At 36.9% G+C, this 24,296-nt stretch overlaps 2 protein-coding genes across 2 annotated transcripts; both read right to left on the bottom strand.

The window, feature by feature from the left end:
- Positions 1–506: 506 nt before the first annotated feature.
- On the bottom strand, positions 507–16,454 carry LOC103501638 (uncharacterized). Its single transcript, XM_008465254.3, has 11 exons — positions 16,180–16,454; positions 15,546–15,642; positions 14,064–14,978; positions 13,828–13,958; positions 13,358–13,489; positions 12,229–13,264; positions 10,559–11,059; positions 10,176–10,453; positions 9,258–9,350; positions 9,042–9,167; positions 507–2,830 (listed from the first exon to the last, which is right to left on the bottom strand). The coding sequence occupies exons 1-11, from the start codon at positions 16,363–16,365 to the stop codon at positions 1,043–1,045; spliced, it is 5,283 nt and encodes a 1,760-aa protein (XP_008463476.2). The 5' UTR covers positions 16,366–16,454; the 3' UTR covers positions 507–1,042.
- Positions 16,455–21,288: 4,834 nt separating this feature from the next.
- LOC103501637 (enoyl-CoA delta isomerase 1, peroxisomal) lies at positions 21,289–22,562 on the bottom strand. Its single transcript, XM_008465253.3, has one exon. The coding sequence runs from the start codon at positions 22,215–22,217 to the stop codon at positions 21,501–21,503; it is 717 nt and encodes a 238-aa protein (XP_008463475.2). The 5' UTR covers positions 22,218–22,562; the 3' UTR covers positions 21,289–21,500.
- Positions 22,563–24,296: the final 1,734 nt, after the last annotated feature.

Here is a 24,296-nt window from a genome sequence, read left to right as displayed (position 1 = left end):
GAATTTTACAATTTAATGTTTTTCTTTTTATTTTTTGCCATAAATAGTTTGTTTTATCAATTAGTCTCCAAAAACACCCCTTCTCAAAATAATTCAGATTATGCAACCAACACAATTGTAAATATTTTCTTAAAGTTCAAAACAATATTCCAACCTAAATCTGTTCATCACCATTTAAAACTAGTACAAATATTTTAGCTCATTACATTAACAAATTAGTTCAACAAAAAATTGGCATATACTACCTCAAACCCTTACACTTGCTACTAAAAAATACATTAATAAATACGCCCAACAAATACAAACTCACTCCATGTCTCATGTCCATGTGAGCTTTGAGTCACCACAAAAGACCTAGTCTGGATCAATTGTGACCTTTAACATACTAACAATGTGATCAAGGGACAATACTTAAGTAAGCAATCCAAGCAAGTTTGTAGCAATTCTAGAATAAACCACTGTTTGACAAACAAAATAACATATAGATAGTAGGAAAACCGAAACAATGACGATGAACATCGAGTATAGCATTTCATTTATACCATCCTTATCATATTTAAACCTAAAAATGGTTAGTACTTACATTCAAATGGGTAGGGTCAATCAAAGAAATTAACTCTAGCAAGCAGGGAACAAAAGTAAACAATGTGAGCTACCAAAAAAAAATGGAGGAAAACCTGACTTCGACGACACACCTTTTGGAAATAGCCGAACGGTCAGAGCAAGCAACTGGCTGAGAAATCTGATGATGATGCCCTCAACAAATCCAGTTCCAATAAGGTCTCGATGACTTTACAGATGGAAACAAAAGGCCATTTTTCCACCAAGTTTTTCTTTGTGCAAGTATTTGTATTAGTATCTAATTCCTAGCCGCAATCAGCTCTCTACCACTTAACAAAACTGGGGAAACTACCGAGCCTAGCATGTATGATAAAACGGTATGAGGTGAACTATCTGTACACTGAGGCTTCTCCCATAACTAAAAACTGATCCTAGTTTTTCTGTAATTTTACTGATCCTACCAAATGAAGGTGAAACTCTATCACGAAGGCTCATTGAGTTCGATTCCCCTTTCGTTTACTTCTTGCAGAACAGTACTTGTATCTCCTCTAGTTTTACACATGCTGTAATATGATTTCCACAGCTGAACAGAGAATGGGTAGACGGATAAAGCTCTTTTGTGAAACCTCTCAGTTATGGCTTCAAGACCTTTAACATTGACCAAAATATTAGCAGCTTCTACCCAAATGAACTCTGGTGGTATTGGGACACAATTAAAAATTGCAGTGATCAAATTCGAGCAGGCCCAGAAAATAAGGCTGGGAGAGGCAGCTTGGGAAGAGTAGTTGTCGCCATTGCTTAATTGCTTACAGACAGAAAGTACCAACTGATAGTTAGAAGGCAACATCTCTAAGATAGTTTCCACGAAATCCACCAATTCCTTTGGTTTGTTAAATTTTTGGGGTAAAAGAGATGGCCCATACCAAACTTCAAGAATACAGTTAACTAGAGAAACATCTGGAGAAATTGGAGACAGTGTGTTACTGACGAGAAGTCGAACTCGTGGCTTCTTGATATCATTGATGAATCTTCTGGACAAGGGTTCGCAAACTGGGAAAGCTCGAGCATCGTTGAGATAACCCTCTAAGATGCTTCTTATTCCACCAACAGAAGCAGCCTCATTCAACAAAGACTCGTCAGTAAGCAAAAACATAGCATATTCTCTCATGCAATATCTAAAAGTACCAGCACTAGCAGCCCTCAGAGCATTGTCGAAGGCCAAACGGGCTTCTAATTGGTCATTCACCAGTAATTTGTGAACGGAATGATTAAGATACCAAAACACCACATCCACCTCACTGGGACTGCAATCTAATGCACGTACAATTGATCCTGAAGCATGATCTAGCAGGTGCAAGGAGTCGCAGTCACTATTAACTGGTGTTCTAGTTTTAGAACAATCCATCTCCGAAGTAGAGTTAAACCAACGGGCCATTAGTTCTTCAGTACATTTGATCCTCCCATTCCGAAGTAAATATTCAGCATATTGATTCCAGATGCACTGGATTCCAGGTACTTCTTTCGGCCAGTACCTGATTGCCTGTTCAAATGCCACAACAGTCGCATCCCCAAAATCATGTTTCCTTGCCCGTATATCAAGCAAAATAAGTTCTGGGCAAGATGGATAAAGTTTAACGTACTTATCCAACAAGTTCCTACTGAATTCTATGTCCTCAAATGCCATCAAGCACCTTATATGATTGACAGCAAACATTTGAATGGATTTTTGGTAGCATTTACTCTCAGGTGATTCATTGTTCAAGCATGAATCGGCAAAATCTACTACTTTCTTGACTACCCTAGAAGCCCTTAGCTTCTCACCATTTGTCAATTGAACAGCAGGCCATTCAATCTCGATCAGTTCTTTCTCACATTCAAGCTGCTGCACTATAGCATGAGGCAGTTTCCTGTAAAGAACTAAATACACAACACAAACCCAGAAAATACATTTGTCAGATATATTTAAGCATGTGAGCATATCAGAATGCATAAAAGAATAAGGCTCATCAGAATCCATAGCAACTTGAAGAAGTCCAAAAATCCTTTGAATAGCCTTCTCGACATTCCCAGACATACACAAACAATTTGTCATCTGTAAAATCAGGTCCAGGATATGGGCACTAGCATCTTTCCCATCCAAGTTATGACTAAATATATTGTCGCAAAGTGCAGAAATTGCAGAGCCATATGCAGCCAAGCGAGCATCAAGATTCATGCGGCTATTAATGTACATGAGCCAAAGTTCATAAGATTGCCCATTATGCTTGACCTGAACAACAAGAACAAAGGATTTCCACACAATGCTTGATTAAGCGAGTAAGAATAAAAAATGGACAGAAGTGCCCACCAATTCAAGTATGGACGAAGAGATGACTCAGCATTGAATCATACAGGTGATATGAGTACAAGGAGAGTTTTTTAAAAGGAAAAGAACTAGACAGGACCCAAAGACCATACTTCAGCTGGAATAAAAGGTTCTCAGAGATCATTAGTTATGGTTCATAACATATGTACACCACTTACCAAAGTAGAATTAACTCTTCTAGCCCGTTGTCTAAAATATTTTATACTTCTTGTTAAGAATTAGTACTTTTGGAAAAAATAAAATATAAGATTTTATTTCCTAAATATTTCCTAAATCTTTTCCTTTCTTATTCCTATTGTACTCTATTTATACTCCCTTTGTACCTATTGTTTTTGTTCATAAGAAAAATAATAAAAACTAAAGTATCGTGGTTTTTCTCCCGGTTCTCGGGTTTCCACGTAAGTCTCGGGTTGTTGTTAATTGCTTTCAATATGGTATCAGAGCAAAGCAATAACGAAACCCTAGAAAATAACCTAGGAGAAACCCAGATCGAAACTGAACCCGTCGCCGCCGCCGCCGCCGCCGCCATGGAGAAACTGCTCCAGAACCTACAGAAACCGCCGATCTACCCAACGGGAGTGGTTCCGCAGCCGTACGCGCCGCCGTCTGACCAGAAGTTGATTCACACGCCGCTCGTGTCCGGCGCGTGGGCCCACGCGCCGCCGCCGTTTCACGTCACCGCCCATCCCGTTCCCTTCTACGCACCGTCGGATGTCCAGCCGTCAAACCCTTCCGGCCATCCGCATCCTCATGCGCCGTCTACGAGCTCCGGACAGCATCCCTCAACCGTAAATTTGTCAAATCAGTACAGTAAGCAGCAGCTGTACGTTGACCCTTTACAGCAACCGCTGTTTTCTGGTAACGGAATTGATCAACCCCAAAACAGATCGGACATTGAAGCGGGCGAATCTTCAACGCATTCCAAACCAACCGAGTTGCCGATGTATTCCAAGAACCCGATAACTTCGTTCCCTAATTCACAGTCAAATTATATAACTGGCTCTTTGGGTTCGTCTACAGGGAATTTTTCAGGCGAAAAATTAAATGGTCAAAATTATTTTTCTTGGTCCCAATCAATAAAGATGTTCCTCGAAGGTCGATACCAGTTCGGATTCTTAACTGGAGAGACTGTACGTCCTCCACCGGGAGACGCCTTGGAACGACTCTGGAAAGGAGAGGACTCACTTATTCGGTCCATGCTGATTAATAGTATGGAACCACAGATCGGCAAGCCTTTACTATATGCAGCCACAGCAAAAGATTTGTGGGATACAACTCAGACCCTTTACTCGAAACGACAGAATGCCTCTCGGTTATATACACTGCGAAAACAGGTCCATAATTGCAAACAAGGGACCTTGGACGTAACTACCTATTTTAACAAGCTCTCTCTCCTCTGGCAAGAGATGGATTTGTGCAGAGAGACAGTTTGGGACACACCAAATGACAGTACACAATATGCTAAACTTGAAGAGGCTGACCGTGTTTATGACTTCCTTGCAGGACTTAATCCCAAATTTGATAATGTTTGTGGTCGTATACTCGGACAAAGACCTCTTCCCTCCCTAATGGAAGTTTGTTTTGAAGTCCGCCTGGAAGAGGATCGCACTAATGCCATGGGTGTATTGACTACCCCTACCATTGACTCCGCAGCCTTTAGCGCTCGGTCCTCAAATCATGACAGTGACAAGAATAATGGGAAGTCAATTCCTGTGTGTGAGCACTGCAAGAAACAATGGCACACCAAGGATCAGTGTTGGAAACTCCACGGTCGTCCCCCAGGAGGTAAGAAACGGTCCTCCAACGAGAAACAGAACTCAGGACGTGCCTACATTAGTGAGACTACACCTGCTAGCACTTCTCAATCAACTGATCCTACTGTGAGCCAGACCAAGACTCCGACTCTGGGTGCCATTGCTCAGTCAGGTATGCCTCAGTCCCTTGGGCTTATTAGCGTTGATGGGAAGAATCCCTGGATCTTAGACTCGGGGGCTACAGATCACTTGACAGGTTCTTCAGAACACTTTATCTCATATGCCCCGTGTGCCGGTAATGAAAAAATCCGAATAGCCGATGGCTCTCTAGCTCCGATCGCTGGCAAAGGACAAATAGTTCCCTTTGACGGTTTTGCTCTCCAGAATGTTTTGCATGTCCCTAAACTGTCTTACAATTTGTTATCTATAAGCAAGATCACTCGTGAGTTGCATTGTAAAGCTATCTTCTTACCTGAATCGGTTTATTTTCAGGACATGAGCTCGGGGAGGACGATTGGCACTGCCCGGCATAGCAGGGGACTTTACATCCTTGATGATGATACCTCATGTAGTAGTTTGTCTAGGGTTAGTTTACTGTCATCCTACTTTAGCACTTCTGAACAAGACTGTATGTTGTGGCATTTTCGACTGGGCCACCCAAACTTTACATATATGCAACATTTATTTCCCCACCTTTTTTCTAAAGTTGATGTCTCTTCTCTATCTTGTGATGTGTGTATCCGGGCAAAACAACATCGAGTCTCTTTTCCCTCACAACCATATAAACCTACACAACCGTTTAACCTCATCCATAGTGACGTTTGGGGTCCTTCCAAGGTCACCACCTCCTCGGGAAAGCGGTGGTTTGTAACTTTCATTGATGACCATACCCGTCTCACCTGGGTCTACCTTATCTCAGATAAATCCGAGGTTCCATCCATTTTCCAAAACTTCTATCATACTATCAAAACACAATTTCATACAAAAATTGCAATTCTTCGAAGTGATAATGGTCGGGAATTCCAAAACCATAACCTTAGTGAATTTCTAGCCTCCAAGGGGATTGTTCACCAAACCTCATGTGCCTACACTCCTCAACAAAATGGAGTGGCCGAACGAAAAAACCGACACCTTGTGGAAGTAGCCCGCTCACTTATGCTTTCCACTTCCCTTCCATCATACCTGTGGGGAGATGCTATTCTTACAGCTGCTCACTTAATCAATAGAATGCCTTCTCGTATCCTCCACCTTCAGACTCCCTTAGATTGTCTTAAGGAGTCTTACCCCTCTACTCGTCTTGTTTCTGAGGTTCCTCTTCGTGTGTTTGGGTGCACCGCCTATGTCCATAATTTCGGCCCTAATCAGACCAAATTTACCCCTCGGGCTCAGGCCTGTGTGTTTGTTGGGTATCCCCTTCACCAACACGGTTATAAATGTTTTCACCCGCCGTCTAGGAAATATTTTGTCACTATGGACGTTACTTTCTGTGAAAACCGACCCTACTTTCCTGCTAGCCATCTTCAGGGGGAGAATGTGAGTGAAGAGTCTAACAACACCTTTGAATTTATTGAACCTACTCTTATTACCGTGTCTGACATTGATCCTCATCCCATAATCTTACCCACAAACCAAGTTCCCTGGAAAACATATTACAGGAGGAATCTCAGAAAGGAAGTTGGGTCCCCTACTAGTCAACCGCCGGCTCCAGTCCAAAATTTCGAACCTCCTCGAGACCAAGGTATGGAAAACCCTACAAAACCTTGTACTAATAATACAATGAGTGAGAATGACAAGTCTGATGTTGCTGTTCTTGAAAATATGGAAGAAAAGAACCGTGATGATGAGACTGAGGTTAGAATAGAAACCAGTAACGATGAAGCTGAACAGGGTCATACAAGAAAACTTGATGAGTATGATCCCTCTCTTGACATTCCAATTGCATTGAGAAAAGGTACCAGATCATGCACTAAACATCCCATTTGCAACTATGTTTCCTATGATAATCTCTCTCCACAGTTTAGAGCATTTACAGCAAACCTTGACTCTACCATAATACCGAAAAATATCTACACTGCTCTAGAGTGTCCTGAATGGAAGAATGTTGTTATGGAAGAGATGAAGGCTCTCGAAAAGAATAGAACTTGGGAGATCTGTGCTCTACCCAAGGGACATAAAACTGTAGGATGCAAATGGGTATTCTCTCTCAAATACAAAGCAGATGGTACGCTTGATAGACACAAGGCAAGGTTAGTTGCAAAGGGGTTCACTCAAACCTATGGTATTGACTATTCGGAAACTTTTTCTCCAGTTGCTAAATTGAATACTGTTAGAGTCCTGCTATCTGTTGCTGTGAACAAAGATTGGCCTCTATACCAGCCGGATGTTAAGAATGCTTTTTTGAATGGAGACCTTGTGGAGGAAGTCTACATGAGCCCCCCACCAGGATTTGAAGCCCAATTTGGTCAGGAGGTGTGTAAACTCCAAAAATCTCTATATGGTCTGAAACAGTCTCCGAGAGCATGGTTTGACAGATTCACTACCTTTGTCAAGTCCCAAGGGTACAGTCAAGGGCACTCTGACCATACTTTATTTACAAAGGCTTCCAAAACAGGAAAGATAGCTATTCTAATTGTTTATGTGGATGACATTGTTTTGACTGGAGATGATCAAACAGAAATCAGTCAACTAAAGCAGAGAATGGGTGATGAATTTGAAATCAAAGACTTGGGAAATCTGAAATATTTCCTTGGAATGGAGGTGGCTAGATCAAAAGAAGGTATTTCCGTGTCTCAGAGAAAATACACCCTTGATTTGCTAACCGAGACAGGTATGTTGGGATGTCGTCCTGCTGATACTCCTATTGAATTCAACTGTAAACTAGGAAACTCTGATGATCAAGTTCCAGTTGATAAAGAACAATATCAGCGCCTTGTAGGTAAATTAATTTACTTATCCCATACTCGTCCGGATATTTCCTTTGCTGTGAGTGTTGTCAGCCAGTTTATGCAGGCTCCCTATGAGAAACATATGGAAGCTGTTAACAGAATCGTGAGATACTTGAAAAATACACCTGGTAAAGGGTTGATGTTTAGAAAAACAAATAGAAAGACCATTGAGGCATATACTGACTCAGATTGGGCAGGATCTGTTATTGATAGAAAGTCTACATCCGGTTATTGTACCTTTGTTTGGGGCAATCTTGTAACTTGGAGGAGTAAGAAGCAAAGTGTTGTGGCCAGGAGCAGTGCTGAGGCTGAATACAGAGCTATGAGTCTGGGAATATGTGAGGAAATTTGGCTCCAGAAAGTCTTGTCAGATCTTCATCAGGAATGTGAGACACCATTGAAGCTTTTTTGTGATAATAAAGCCGCTATTAGTATTGCTAACAACCCAGTGCAACATGATAGAACTAAACATGTTGAGATTGATCGGCATTTCATCAAAGAAAGACTTGACAGTGGAAGCATATGCATTCCGTACATTCCTTCAAGCCAACAGATTGCTGATGTTCTTACCAAGGGGCTTCTCCGACCACACTTCGACCTTTGCGTTAGCAAGTTGGGACTCATTGATATTTACCTCCCAACTTGAGGGGGAGTGTTAGAATTAGTACTTTTGGAAAAAATAAAATATAAGATTTTATTTCCTAAATATTTCCTAAATCTTTTCCTTTCTTATTCCTATTGTACTCTATTTATACTCCCTTTGTACCTATTGTTTTTGTTCATAAGAAAAATAATAAAAACTAAAGTATCGTGGTTTTTCTCCCGGTTCTCGGGTTTCCACGTAAGTCTCGGGTTGTTGTTAATTGCTTTCAATACTTCTAATTTCTTCTTTTTAGAGATTTTTATTTTTATTTTTTATTTAATTTATTTTTTTATTTTTTATTATAAAAATACAAAACAAAACAAACAGAAGAAGTAGCTTTCTAGAGATTTTTCATCCAGTAAACATCTGGTTTATCTTTCTCCCTTGTTAAGCAATGACAGCTTTTTTGTAACTTCAATGTTACTTCAAAGATGGACAGTTTTCAAAATACTAGAAACTTTATCGTAGTTTTTACATTATAGTGTATATCACCAAGTAGATGAAAAAACATATTATGTTTTAGTCCTCACTTTATAAAGTCGATAACAACCAAAAATAACTTGTACTGACAGTCAGCACCACCAAAATGATAACTAGTGTTTACTAAATGTTGATAAAGGCAGAAATCTTTGACATCGCAAATCTTGTTTGATCTTTCTACTATATATTCTAATACATAGATTTAATTAATATCTTTAGAAACGTTTTTGCAGTACTTTCTTACATCCGGATTATATTACGCAGCAGAGAAGAACAAATATAATAATGCATACCGCATAAGAGAACATGTCATCCTTCCCTCCAGTTGTAGTATAGCTATAGAATATTAGAAGGTAAACGGCCCAGAGAGCTATAGATTTTGGATTGTTCTCTACAGCACGCGACAGTACAGGAAGAGCCTGCAAGTACAAATATTTCCAATTGTATTGCAACATGGTTCACACAAGCAAGAATCAACAGAAGAATGAATAACAATAAAAAAACATTACCTTTTTCATGCCCTCTCGACTGTTTGTTTCCTGATTAATAATAGTTAGAGCTGTTTCCAGAGCTAGGTTCTCATCACCCTGTTTCAGCTGACTCTACTTTGTAAGAAGTTGCCACAATGAGATCATGGATCAAACAACAGAAAGACGGTTAATGTTCTGTTTTAAGAATCAGTGACAGAAAACTTTACAGCAGTCGCAAGAAAAGTCAGTGTAAGTGAGATCATGGACCAAACAACAGGAAGATGTTAAGGATCAGTTATCAGTAATATGTAAAAGAAACCTTCAAAGACCAGAATCATAACGTCACAAAAATTAAAAAAGGACAACTTTATTTTCATGTAAAAAAGAAAAGGGGAAAAAAGAGGAAACATCAAGTACAAGCATAAAAAATAAAAGGCAACATCTTCATATAATAACAATATGCAAAAAGGAGAACTGAAATACTCCTGTGCAGACTACATACATGTGTGTGTGTGCAAAAAGGAGGAGAAGAAAACACGATATTTCCCAGTTTAAAATACTAAAATTAAATGCCACGATTTGAGCAAGGCAAGAGTAACCTGTTTCCCGAAATCAGATAGTTCAGATATGATGGCGCACTTTAAAGTTACACTAAGAAAAAAGTTATGATAGTTTAGGCAAAACTCCATTCAAAATGAACTTTCACTGAAGAAAGTGGCAGTGATAAAGTACTGTGATCACAGCATGCGATGAAAGTTAAATAGATATTTCTGATCCAAAAACAATAAGAAGGTATGCAGCCATGCATGACAGAGGAGAGATAAAGGAACTCAATACAAATTAGTTAATTAGTTCAACACAGCCATCGTGTGCCACATTTCAAGAGGAAAAGAACAGGAAAAAAAAATGTTCAGCTGCAGACTGAACCAAGGGCATATATAAGGAGTAATAACAAACCAATACAGAGCCTCCCCTCTGAAAGTATGATGATGGTCTATTCCAACTTCCCTTGGCCTCTATACGAGCATCATGTAGAAATAGCCCATCAGCAGAAGCATCCTTTCGGAGCAAATTTGGTAACGTCAAAGAAATACTAAAAAAGTTTTGCCAGCATTGACTACTTCTCTGAGCTAAAACAGGGCCATATGAACGTGAATCAGCTTTTAGAATATCTATGCCAACCAGGTAAGTTGGAGGAGTCATTCGATCTTCATACTTGAAGACTTTTGTTTCATCTGAAGAAAATGATAGTCCGTTGCAAGAATTTGAAAAAAAAAATGAAGATGAAAAGTCTACAGAATTTGAACCATCTAATTAAACGATCATCAGAATCATCGTACCAGAAGAGTTGATGTGGCCATGCTGACACTGCCTTCTATTGGCAAAAGAGAAGTCCTTCATGTGTTGCCAAGGACATTCATCATTGTTGCATTTTCCACGGAGTTCATACATGCAAAGTGGCCACGATGGATCAATCGCTAGATCGTCAGTATAAGAGCCATCACTCTGTAACATGGGTCTGACAATCTCATGGACAGAGTTCTCTATAAATTTTCTCCAGTGGATTCGATCCACTTCCAAAGAATCACCGTCTTCAGGGAAACCAAGATTAAGAGTTCTAGAGAGCAAGACTTCTATACTAACCGAGGATATGACCTTCATGTGTTGCAGAACACTGTTCATAGTCAAAGGTGTAAAACTAAAAGTAGTTTTGGAGCAAGATCCTTCTCTACTGAATGGTTCATTGTCATCAGAGTCTGTTAAATCCGGAGTCTCTGATGGCAAGTTCTCAAAATGATAAGGACCATGGATCTCATCTGGGGTTTTGCATCTATCTGTGCCTGCATAAGGAAGTAAATATTCTAAGCATAATCCTCAGTATTTCACTAAGTCGTTTTTAACCATAATTCACTCTCAACTAATCTGACAAAACTACCATCTGAACCACAGCTTAAGAGTAAAAAAGGCTCAAAATATTTATATTATTTTGAAATGAGAAAAAATTATCAATACCATAATCAGCAAGAGACTAAATCTTGAACAGATAAACTCAAAAACAACCAAGTTATGGCTTATCTCTTTAACTCATGATTCCCCATCGATTCATTTTATGGCAATATGTACAGCTAATGGAGGTTTAAGTTAACAGAGCATCCACAATCAATAGTTTGAAATGAGCAATACTGAGAGAAAAAAAGTGAAGCATCATGCACTGAGGTTTCATGAGTAGATACCAAAGGCCAAAATCATTTGCTAATTAAACCTCTTAGAAATGTGGGAAAAGTATTTGCAAGGCAATGATGCCAAGACAAGGAGGGCCATAAATAATTTTCTAACCAGCAACTACCTGATCTGTCAGATTATGTTCAATGATATGTATTCTTCTTAGTAAAACCGATGATGTAAGAAGGGAGAAAGAGAGAGAGGAGAGGCAATTTTTTCCAAAAACAAAATCAAAAGAAGAGAGCAATACTCTAACCATAACAATTTTTCCAAGAAGTGGTGCTTGAATTCCTTTCCAGCCAAATATTCCACAACAATGCCCTAACCACACAATTCCACAAATACTAGCACTTTTAGGCCCCTTCCACCCTAAGCTTTAAAGATCTAGGAATACACTCAAAGAACGATATGAAAAAAAATAGACTCAAAGACTTCAAGTTGACAAGCTCTATCTATATTAATTTTTTACTCAGAAATAGACTCAACACGTCAAAATTTAAGTTCACAAAAGTCTACTTCTACCTGAGCAAAAGAATAAATGGCCCCAATTTAAATCTAAAGTATATTTGCACACATGGCCATATTTTTCAATTCAAAGAGAACTCCAGAACCGACCTTCATGAAAAGGACCGAGGCAATGATCAATTTTCGGTAAAAGATGTTTACCTAAAATAACATGTATAACATGGGAACAGTAGAAAAGGTATCTTTAAAAGCCACTTCAAACATGCCTTGAAGATCACATATGATGAAGAAGCATAAGTCTCATTCCTGAAGATAAAGTTACCTCCAAAACCAAACTGTTGATCTCCCTTTCCTGATAGTAAGGCACTCTCATTCTTCTTACTTATGAGGTCGACGTCACTTCCAACTGCTAAACCTACTGTTAGTTCTGTATTATTTTGCTGAGTTCTGTCATTCCTAGCATCATTCTCAGTCCCCTGTTCGACTGAAGTTTGAATGTTATTGCATGGATTGCAAGCCTTTGACAAATTTCTTGTTCCTAGACGTGCAAATAGTTCAGACCTTAATTTTGCTTCAAGGCGCAAAGAATCCTCAATATTATTGTCACAGTGGTTTTTCTTCAACATGTTATATGCCTCCATTTGATCATCTTCAAAGTGTTTCTTTCTCATGTAGCATTCATTATAGGAATCAATCATTTCATGGTCAGATGGCAATGACTCTTCATCTCCATCCAATGAAATGTTTGGATTAACAGATGGAGAGCAAATTCTATCTGCAATATTATTTCCCTTAAAAGGCAATGGATCCACTGTGTTACCACCTAAGTCAGAGCAGGATCCAGGTTCAGACCCCAAATTTTGTCCATTCTCATGGAGGTTGGAAGTATTTATGGGACCAGCATTTTCATGTTGCATATTTAAATCATTACGTAGCCGAGTAGAACTGTTATATTCAGAATGCTTCTGATACAAAGGAGAAGTTATATTAGCATTGCCAGACATACTATTTAAGTGATCCACGTCAATTATCATGTCTTCTTGCTGTCTTGAAGAACTGACTGAACCAGGATTATTCATGCAAAAAGAGTGAAAATGAGCTGAAAATAATTCTCTCTTGTTATAAAGATCAAGACATCTAGAATTAGCCTCAATCAAAGCCCTTTGAGCTCTAGAATAAATTTTGAAAGCATTTCTTTCTTCAATTTCACATTGGCGCCTGCAATCTTGTGCTTCTTCCAGATCCTTGTCTAGTGACTCCTCAATTTCAAACAATGATTGGAGATCAAAATTGCCGAAATCCAAGCAACTTGATGAATTACCAAAAGCAGTCCCAGAACTTTTACAGTTGATCAACGACTGCAATGATAAGAAATCCAGAGGAAATCCATGTCATAAAAACAGAGTGAGAAGAAAAAACTACAAATGTAACAGTTGAGCTTGAAGATAAACCTTAAAGAAATTACTGCATGGCTCTGGTATCTTGACATTGTATGCTGATTGAGGAGGTGTTCCTTCAAAAGATTTTGCAGTTGAAGCAGATGGCTGAAGGCCATCACTCTGACGGCGAAACTCAACATTATCCTGTTGAGACAAATATTCAAATTATGCTTCAAGGAGAAAGAAGGAAAAACTATGTATAATAAACGGGAACATAATTTTGAAGATAAATCCATTCATGTAAACAAATATTTTATTGTTTCCTAAATATGAGACATGGTTCAATTAACTTCACCATGAATTTCACAATTTTAGGAAAAACCACAAGCAATATTGTCAAAACATAAGATGATGGAAATTGACAAAGGTTTAATGAAGCAACTTTTCTGGATTTTCTGAGAAGTATAGTGAATTTCAGATACTTGACAAAAAGGACATCATTGAGAAAAGACATCGTGCCGCATATACAATTATTGACTTACGAACTGAGATTGGACATTGGATGCAACATTTGGTAGAGCTGTAGCTTGATCTAAGACAACAAGAGGGTGAGGATCCACCTGCTTGCCAATCAAGTCTGAATGATTGCCATTAGCAACAATGTCGGTAATATCTGCACAGCATTTTAGGTAACCAGTTAGGGCAGCACCTCATAAATAGTAAGATTGAACTAAACTGAAAGATTTAATTTCCTATTCAGTATGAACAAATTATTCACCATCCTGTACTTTGCCAAGGTCAATGCCAAGTGAAGGTGAAGCAGCCACATGCTTGATATCTTCCTTACTCTGCTTCAACACACTGGCCTCTTCTCTACTCAAGGATTTCCCCTTCTGGTTATAAGAGCCCTTAATGTTCTGTATCTCTTCTCCAGGCTCCTGAGGCCAAACAAATTTTGCAGCAATCAATGAATGAAGTTGTTGCTCATTTAAACTCAGCTTGGAAGAATAGGACCCGCTGGTTTTCATGCGCTTCACATTTGGTTCCTTAGGCCCAAGTGGAGGAAACTGAGAGATAGTATTATTCCCCTTCCTACCCAAATCAGGTTTTGAATTTGTGACAATATAATCCTGGTTTGTAACTAAAAGGCTCTCCTTGTTCTGTTGGGCAGACTTGAGCTTTAATTTGCTTTCACGAATGGCTATCTGCTGCCGCAAATCCTGCAGCTTACTAGTGTTTAAGTTCATTCCTTGATCGTTTCCACGCCCTTGGCTCTGTAGGTTTCCACTGAAAGCTCTGATTTTAGATCCTTGCTCAGCAAATGAGGGCCCAGCAGCACCCTTGGAATATGCTTTGTGATTCTTGGTCATTGAAGGGATAAACACTTGACTCAAAGGCAGTTTGTTTGCCATTACTTTGTTCCTTGTCATACTCCGTAACTTGTTTGATCTATCAAGTGTTGAAGTTGGAGGCTTAAAATGCCTAACAGCATCACTATGAGATTTTGAAGTTCTCACTTTACTACATTCCTCCAATTCACTGCCACTGTCATCTGAGAAGCTAATCACAAGATTCGAATTGGCCTTTCTGGAAGCACCCCAAGGAGTACTAGCTTTGTTTACAATTTGAGCATTATCACGTATCTTCTGAGACATAGTTGATATGGATGTTCTTGGGCAAATATCAGCAGAAGCTGAAAATTTATTTTCAGAAACAGCTCACTGTGTCAGTGGCAGATATTGGTCATCATAAAGTACTTTTAATACAAAACCACCATAAAGTTTAGTGCACCGTTAGATTCATTCATAAGACCAACAACTAGAGAACCCCGTCAAAAGTCCAGAATGACAGGAAATATTCAAGCATTGAAACCTAAAATGCAAACATCGCAGCTAGAAATAACCCCAGCTAGTATCCACATCTTTTAGATCCTTAGGGAAAAGAGATGTGTACTCACTTCAACTTTAGTAAAGATGAAAAGTATTTCTCCATGGTAAACCTAAATCCACGTAAATTGCCACAGGAAAGAAAGCCCCAGGTGTCCAGTATCTTTAGTTTAAAAATATGCATAAACACTAAATCCAACGTATTTATACTGCAGATATACCAAAAGCTTCATAACAAAAATAAGTTTCAAAACAATTTTTTAATACTGTTGTAGAATTCAAAGTGAAAGGGTGGAGTTAATAAAATAAAAGACAATGCCTTAAAAAAACAAAAAACCAGAGTCGTTCATAAGAGGCATTGAGGCAATACTTACCAGTCTGGATCCCTGGGTTACATTTATCCTTAGGAGGAAGACTGGATGATATGGGTGACGCAATCGAAGCAGGCACAGTAGAACAAACAGGACGTACCTGAGAAGTAAAAATCCCTCATGAGCCATACAAAACAGAAATACAAAAATTATACCACGAATAGAAAAGATTCCAATCCATTAACGATACTACAAAAAATGCTAATCCTTATACGACTATAAAGAAAGACAACAAATTCACAAGTCCAAAGTGTCCTTAAACATAATGATAACTAAAAACACAAATGCAATTCAAATCAGAAGATAACAAGAGTTCACAAGTCAGAACTAAAACATTTAACCCTACGGCGCTAGAGATAAACCGTTCGAGCTTCAAAGTACAGCAGTCTCTCTATTCTCACCTCGACAACATACGCACTACTAATTAAAAGATAAACACAGACCTAGAACTCTAATGAGTAGAATAGTGTATGAAGCAAGCTATAGGAAGCCTTCAATTCCAAGGAAAAAACAGAGAAAGCAAGAAAATGGTAAGAGATGAACAATCAATTTGAGCATCTAAGAAGACGAAAACGAAGAGGAATGGGATGCAGATTATAAAGAAAAACAAAAAGAAAAGGGAATGAGAAGAAAGTACGTCGTGTGTTTGTGTATCGTTGTCGGAAGAAGATAATTCGCCTTCTTCTTTGGTATCGGAGGCTTTGATTTTGCTAGGTTTTGAATTGGAGGGCGTGGATTTGACGGTGAGCTCATCGGAGTTCTTCTCCTTCTCCTTCTCCTTCTCCTTCTCCTTCTCCTTCTCCTTCTCCTTCTCCATCTCCATCTCCCCGCTCAGTGAAGAGGGAGATTGAAGAAGCGGTTTAAGGGAAACGGAAGTTTGAGGAAGAAGGTGGGTGAATTTGGGGGTGTTTGGATACGCGAACAGAGAATAGACAGACCGGAGTGAAGATTGATTTTTCACATGGAATTACATCTGTGTCCTTTCGTTATCTGTTAAATTACGTCATTGCCACTGTCACAAAGCTGGGCCCCCCTTCGCGTGAGTCATTTCTCATTATCTCAATTAATGGAAGGATGTATTACTTTTTCTTTTTTTCTCTTGAAAGGCACATGTATAGTAGACAAGAACATCAAGGGGCTTTAAGGGTGTATTAGGGGAGGAAAAGAATTATGGGGAAAAATGATCATGATAATCCTAGTGTTATGATAATATGTGTTTGGAGGAAGAGTTATTATTGATAGTGATATTATAATATATGTTTGGAAGAAGAAATATGAAATGTAGTGTTATGATAGTATGTGTTTGGGAAATGGATTATTATAATAGTGTTATAATAATATGTGTTTGAGGAAATGATTATTATTGTAGTATTATTATAATATGTGTTTGGGGGAAGGATTATTATTGTAGTATTATTATAAAATGTATTTTGAGGAAAAGTTATGAGTGAAGTATTATTATAAAACTTGTTTGGGGCAAAGATTACATTAATTGGATTTATGATATTTTTTTTAATAAGGAATGTTAATATAAGAATAAAATATATATAATTTAATATTTTTCTTAAATGATCAATATTCAATTATGTAATTAGAATAACCCAAACATATTTCAGTATATACGTTTTCAAATATTTTTTTACGTACCCTGTGAGTAACAAAATATTTATTTTCTAAAATAGTTATATTGAGTCCCATTTAATAATTTTGTTTCTTCTCTTATGTTATGTCGTGCAAAATTAATTCGTAAATTCTTAAATTCATTAGCGCATTTAAACAAATTATTCCACGTGTATCCAATTTAGAAATATTGTAAACAAGAACTTCAACGAAAACAGTACATTAATACGATAATACAACAATATGATACCATTACATTGGAAAGCGAAATGAAAATACAAACCATAAAGCTTGAAGAGAAAGAGAAGATCCTTAGATAATAAGACAAAACAAGTAAGAAGAAGAACATGTAGTCGAAGTAAGAAAAGCCACTAATACAAATACAACAAACAAACTAGTCATCGATTTTCTTGAAGAATGATGCTGCAATACCGGTACTTCATATTGTTGGAAACCTTAAGGAAAGCTTTCATGTCATCGACGTTACGCATAAGTATACGCATTAAACGACACCTATCCATCAATGTCAGCTCAGGGATGGCCTCCAACTATCAGACAACCTCTTAACATGTTTGGCTTGCGTCTTGATGTTCTAGGACAAGTCATTCAACAATGCGGTTCAGTTGTTCATTTCCGTACTCAATCGCGGTGCGAATTACGTCCCCACTGTCTGCGGCCTGTCCTCCACGTTTTCGCTTAGATCCTCTCGAAACATACCTATCGTGATGCCATTTCAAGACCTAATGGCCTAAAGGTGCCCAAGGATAACTACCAACGCCATTGTACCTGTAAATGCAATTTTACAATTAACAGTTGCAACATTTTAATCGTGCAATGTGATGACAGGCTATTAATACCTGGTTGATGTCGGGTACCCAAATGTAGAAGGTTTTCTGGCACCATACAGAGGCCAACGCTACCACTTGCAGGAATGGCGTGGTGCTGAAAATGCACCTTCAACGTCGAAAGAGTTCTTCAATATGAAGCATTTGTCTGCTCGTAATGTAATCAAAAGAGCATTCAACGTCTTGAAGGGTCGATGGGCAATACTACGAGGAAAGTCATACTACCCTGTAGAAGTCCAATGTCGCACAATAGTCGCATGTTGTCTCCTCCACAACCTTATCAATAGAGAGATGACAACTTTTGATATAGTGGACGACATAGATGAGGTTGATTCTACCCACTCGACTAGTGCCGCTGATGACATACATTACATAGAGATGTCCAATGAGTAGACTCGGTGGAGGGACGACTTTGCTGAAGAAATGTTTAGTGAATGGGAGTTGCGTAACCAGTAGAACAATTAAATATTCACCGTTCATTTTCATACTTAAGTAGTGCTTGCACTGGGTCTTATTTTGTCATAGTTTTCGGAATATATTTGTCTTTAATGTATTGATTATGCAAGTAAATTAATGGCAAACTGTTATACAGTACGACTTGAATGTACTATGTATGTAATTGTAGGAAATTAATGAAACTAATATGTTTGCGTTTCATTTCTAGCATGGCAAGTTCATCGAGACTACCTAAGCACAATTGGACTAAAGAGGAAGAGGCAGGCCTCGTCGAGTGCCTCGTGAAGTTAGCTAATGCTGGTGGGTGGAGGTCCGATAATGGGACGTTTCGACCCGGGTACCTAAATCAGCTGGCGAGAATGATGGCCTTCAAGATCCCAAGTTCTAATGTCCATGCTTCAACGATCGATAGCCGAATAAAATTGTTCAAAAGAATGTTCCATGCAATTGCGGAGATGCGTGGCCCAACTTGTAGTGGTTTTGGGTGGAATCATGAACAAAAGTGCATCGTTGAGAGAAAGAAGTTTTCGACGATTGGGTAAAGGTGCGTTACTAGTCATTTGAACAATTACTATAGTATATTTTAAAAAATAGACTAACAATTTATTATTGCACTTATACAGAGTCATCTGGCGGCCAAGGGCCTTCTTAATAAGTCGTTTCCCACTATGACGAACTGTCGTACGTGTTTGGCAAAGATTATGCAACGAGAGGCCAGACCGAGAGTTTTGCAGACGTTGGGTCAAACGATCCTACTGGGTACGAGTCATTTGCCGCTGACGCTGCACCGAATACGGACTTCCAGCCAATGTACAGTCAGGGATTGAACATGAGTCAGGGATTGAACATGTTGCGAATTACGTCTTGATGTTGCATGACATTCTTAAAAAGAGTTAGAATTTTCGGTTTGTTAAATAATCAAATAGAGAAACCTCAACCATCGATCAAATTGTTTTATTTTGTTATAAATTTAAAATATTCATTACAGATTTGTACGTGGACAATTGTATAACATCGGTAAACAACCCCAAAATTAGTCAAATGAACCCACGCTTTTGTATTCTGTCATTGATTTATTAGGTTTCCACTAGCTAAGTAACACAAAGTCCAGCTTCAATTTATAATTTTTAAGAGAGAAGAATTCAACTAGGCGATCTCCGATATAAAAGAAAATAAATTATGAGTCTTTTACATGCATGAAAGAACGTGGGTTTTGCTTTGTGTTAAGAGTAGTTGATGCAATAATATTGAAGTATTTTTTGTGATTGCATGAATATTTGAAAAATCGCAACGATATTCCAACATCTCTCTAGAATTTTCTCTCTAAAAACTCAAATCACTTTGCAGCATAAAAATCTCAATTCTCATAAACGAGCAATTTCATATATATACCAGATTAAAGACTTTTAAAAACGAAGAAAGCTAAAACCAAAATAGGTGCACGACAGTCCTCAAGATATCAAGTTTGAAGAGGGAAAGTGACAAGCCCACCTTTCTTTAACAAAAAAATTGTTTCTTAAGTGTTATTGGTTAGGGCAGTAAGCTGGTTAAGAAGTGTTAAGAGTTATATAATTAAATGTAAGTTATAATAGTCCATTTTTCTAGTCCAATAGTATGTTTTTCATGTGCCTACTATTTTAGTAAGGTCTATAACGTAATTATTTAGGGTTTGTGTCATTTTAGTTCGAGTAAAAGCCGTAAACATTGTCTAAAAAAGATGATGAGGCAACAAATAGCAAAATAGAGAGATTTTAAATGAAAATATTTATTTTAGTACAACAATCGAGAGTATGCATATTCAAACCACAAGCTTTGATACTCGAATGTTAGTTAAGATGTTCTTATTAGCGAGATAGTAATTTTGTAGATTTGGGAATGGTTATAATGATTGGAAACATAAATTTTGATTATTGGACCTTTGAAAACATAACATTGACTTAAAAAAAAGGCGATATCATTTTTTAATTTAAAAATCAATAATAAAGTGAATAAGTATTGGGTAGATATGTTTAGAAGTAAAGATTTCAAAAATGGAGGGCGGTTGAATTCAACATTTTAATTTTAGTGTTAATCAAAATTAAAGTATTAGATAGATTTGATTAGGTGTGAGTCATGATTTAATATTTTAGAATAATGATTCTAGGTCTAGCCTTTTTTCCAACCTTTAAAACGAGTGCATCATAATGTCCATTAGATAAAATACCAAACAAACAACAATTTTATAATTACTTCTATGAGTTCTTTACCCTTTCTTATGATTTGAAATTTTAAAAATTGATTTTAAATTATTTATTTTGTTTGGAAAAGGGAAAAATTAAAATTAATGTATTAGAACTTCATGTTTCAACTTACTCTAAAATCTAAAATCCTATGTATTACTGCAAAATCAGATCATTTTGACAAAGGAAAAAAAAGTTAGTAAAAATAGAATCTGAAATCATTTTAATTTTAAAATCAATCGAATATGTTCAAAATCCTTTTAGTTAAATTGCATATCATTTTCTACGAATTAGTATTTTATGTTTAAATTGAATTTATAAATAAATAAAAAAATGAAACTATATTCAAAATACAGAAAAAAAACTTAAATTGATAATTGAACGAATTTTACTAAAATTTGTAAAAAGATTCAATATTTTGAATATGGTTCTTTAATTTATATGTACATTATAACAAAGGATTTCTCTACTTTTTAATATATTTTTAATAAAAATAATTTTAAAAGAGTAAATTAAAGATTTGCTCAAAGTATGTTTACTAAAATTAAATAATTAAAAGCATGATCACCAGAAGCTTAACCCAACCATATAGGTACGAATAACAAATTTCAAATTCAAATATTTTTACTTGAAAAATAGTATTAACTTATCTTTCTTAATATATCTTTTTAGGAATACTTATTTTTCATCTTTCTATATTTTCCCATTTATCCAACAACTTTATCCTATCCTTTTACAAATACTTTATTAGTTTAATTCAAATGATATAAACGATAAAAGCCACCCATCACCTGCCACTCTCACGGTTTCCCAAACCGTCAAAGCTTTGCGACGGAACAACGTGCTCCGATGACATTCAGAACCTCAGACAGCAGCTCCATCCGATTGCCGGCATAAGTGTGGCCGTCCCATTTCCTCGCCACCAAATCCTCCCCCAATCGCACGGCAGCCGCAACGGTCTCCTCCGCGCCATCGTGGGCAGAGTCAATAATCCCCAATTCCAAAGCCTTATCCGCCGTCAGTTTCGGCGCTTTCAAAACAACCTCCCGTCGAACCGCCGCCGATCCGATTCTGCTTTTAACCAAAACCGCAAACCATTGCGGAATCACTCGACGAATGTCGAGTTCGCTCATGTACAGAAATCCACGATCTCTCCTCATCACGATGTAATCGTGACTCATCGCGAAAATAAAGCCGGCGGCCGACGCGTGGCCGGAAACAGCAGCGATCGTCGGCATCGGAAGCGTGATTAGGTCAGATACGACGGATTTCAATTTATCGTCCATGAGAATCATTTGATTCATTGAGGTTCTTTCCCAATCGATATCGTAGCCATTGGAAAAGAATTTACCTTCTGCGGTGGTAATTAGGACAAAATTAGAGGAACTGTCGGTGGAGACGGCGGATTCAACATCGGAGCGGACTTGACGAAGAGAGGATCGAATAGAATCTAGAAGCTGAGGATTGAATCTGTGCTCACCGGAACCGGTTAGGGTTAGGATAAAAATATTACCACTTCTTTGTAATGAACACATCTGGTCTGAGCGTCGTGCAGCGTCGGAGGACCAGAATTGAATGAATTTCAAGGGGGAAGTGGACGGCGGGATTTTTAAAGAGTGGGTTTGGGATGATAGGGGGCGATTGAAGGTCGGTATTGGAGATGTGAACACAAGTAAAGTACTCCGTAATAAGCCATAAAATAAAGTTATAAACGCCTACAAAAATGCTCTACCCATTCAAACAATGACATGTGGCAGAAAATTAATTGATTTTTCTCTCCTGTATTTGAAGAGGCTGCCCTACTTGTTTTAGAAACAAAAATGCTTTCCTTCACTTCACCCTTGTCCTGAAAAAAATATTGTTGTGAGATAAATTTTTAGAAAAATCAAATTCACTTGAAAATTATTTTCTTCCTTTTTATTTATTTATTTTTTAAATTTGGTTTATATCGGTCTTTATTCTTTTAAAACATTCATCTTAGTTTCGGTAATTTCAAATTTTGTTTATCTTGATCTACGTACCTTTAAAAAGTAAGTTTTTGATATCTTCATTTCTATTAGAGATTTTGAAATGATCAGTTTTCAAAAAGTTATAAGACCAAAATTAAAAATATAAGTAATTCATGTATTTTAAAATAATGAAGATTAAATTAATGCAAATATTGTTTGAGAGTTTTGAATTCACATCCCAACCATTTTTCTTCCTAAAGTTTCATCCATCCAAAGTTTGATTATTTCTAATTTGAGATTTCCAAGCAATTGAATGTTTTATTTATTTATTTTGGAGAAAAAGTAATTTGAATATAACTGGATATAATTATCATTATTATTATTATTACTTTGCCAACATTTTCTTTTATAAACATTGGTCTTAACTTAAAATAAAGGATTAGTATAGCATAGTCATCTACCAACAATGCGTGTCTTAGAATTGATGACGTAGTCGGAATTTACTAGTACGGTTGTCTAAGCCTTGTTTGGTAAAATATATACTGTTTTTCTTATCAAGTTTCATCGACTATTCTTAGATATAATATCTATAAATGTTACAAAACATGGTAGTTTACTTGCGATGAACTATAAAAAGTACTATTTAGGTTTATCACATTGATAATAGTTTATTATAGATAAATTGCGACATTTCGAAAAGTTTTGACATTTAGAATAATTTTAAGTTTTTTAATTTCATTAGGTGAGGATTTAATTTTTTAGTCAAATTTAATTCGATTTTGTTTTAGAAAACAATCATATGGTGTGTTGGAATATATTTTTAAGTATTTAATTTAAAAAATAAATCATTTTAGACCGACATTCAAATAGTCTTTTTAAATATATCTTAAGCAGAAAAGTATATAAATATAAATGAATTTTTGAAAAAAGTTTTTTTCTATAATCAAATTCAAACTAAATAAAATGTATGTAGTCTTAATTCCATTGTAAGAAAACTATCCATTTAAAAAAAAATATTTATCACACGACAAATTTTAATTTGAAGACTACTATCTATATTGCACCACTACAAATTTCAATTGGACCTAAATCATATCCATACCCATTCAAACTCATTGTTCTTTACTTAGTTATACAAATTATTAACTATCATGGAGTGGATATAGCGGGATCTTATGGCTTAATCTCATATTACAAAGGTTCGTCTTTATTTTTGGATCTTTTGTTCAATAACAAATGTCTCTAATCAAACCATAGTTTAGATTTGATGGTTAGGTGTAATCTCTTATTCAATAACACATGTCACTGATTAAATCTTAGTTCAAATTCAATGGTTAGCATCAAGACACATTGATACATGTTAATATGTCATAAGTAATAACAATGTATACATAATTGTGTATTTAAAACTATAGAGTGTAGTTTCAAGTCTTGGCTCTAGGAACAAATTCTCGTTTTGATTAATCTACCTTAAACCAATAATATTTGTTACAATTACACTACTCTTCTTCTTCTTATTGTTATTTTTAAATTTTTGATAACAGATAACAATTAACATCGTAACAAAATTGCTAGTAGCGAGGTTGAAGTTACACTTTTAATATCTACTAGTAAACAACGTGTGCGATGCACGTGAAAATTACACACGAAAAAATTATAGTTTTA

Source organism: Cucumis melo, chromosome 9 (genome assembly GCF_025177605.1).
Source record: "Cucumis melo cultivar AY chromosome 9, USDA_Cmelo_AY_1.0, whole genome shotgun sequence".
Taxonomy (NCBI): Eukaryota; Viridiplantae; Streptophyta; class Magnoliopsida; order Cucurbitales; family Cucurbitaceae; genus Cucumis; species Cucumis melo.
This window is presented reverse-complemented; position numbering and strand designations above follow the sequence as displayed.

Bases quoted from the DNA above. Each gene is read 5' to 3' on its own strand.
- LOC103501637 (XM_008465253.3), bottom strand. From the start codon at position 22,217: ATGTGTTCATTACAAAGAAGTGGTAATATTTTTATCCTAACCCTAACC.
- LOC103501638 (XM_008465254.3), bottom strand. From the start codon at position 16,365: ATGGAGATGGAGAAGGAGAAGGAGAAGGAGAAGGAGAAGGAGAAGGAG. The intron at 15,643-16,179 runs GTACTTTCTTCT...TTTACTTCTCAG, and splicing joins ACGATACACAAACACACGAC to GTACGTCCTGTTTGTTCTAC. The intron at 10,454-10,558 runs GTACGATGATTC...CATTTTCTTCAG, and splicing joins TGGCCACATCAACTCTTCTG to ATGAAACAAAAGTCTTCAAG.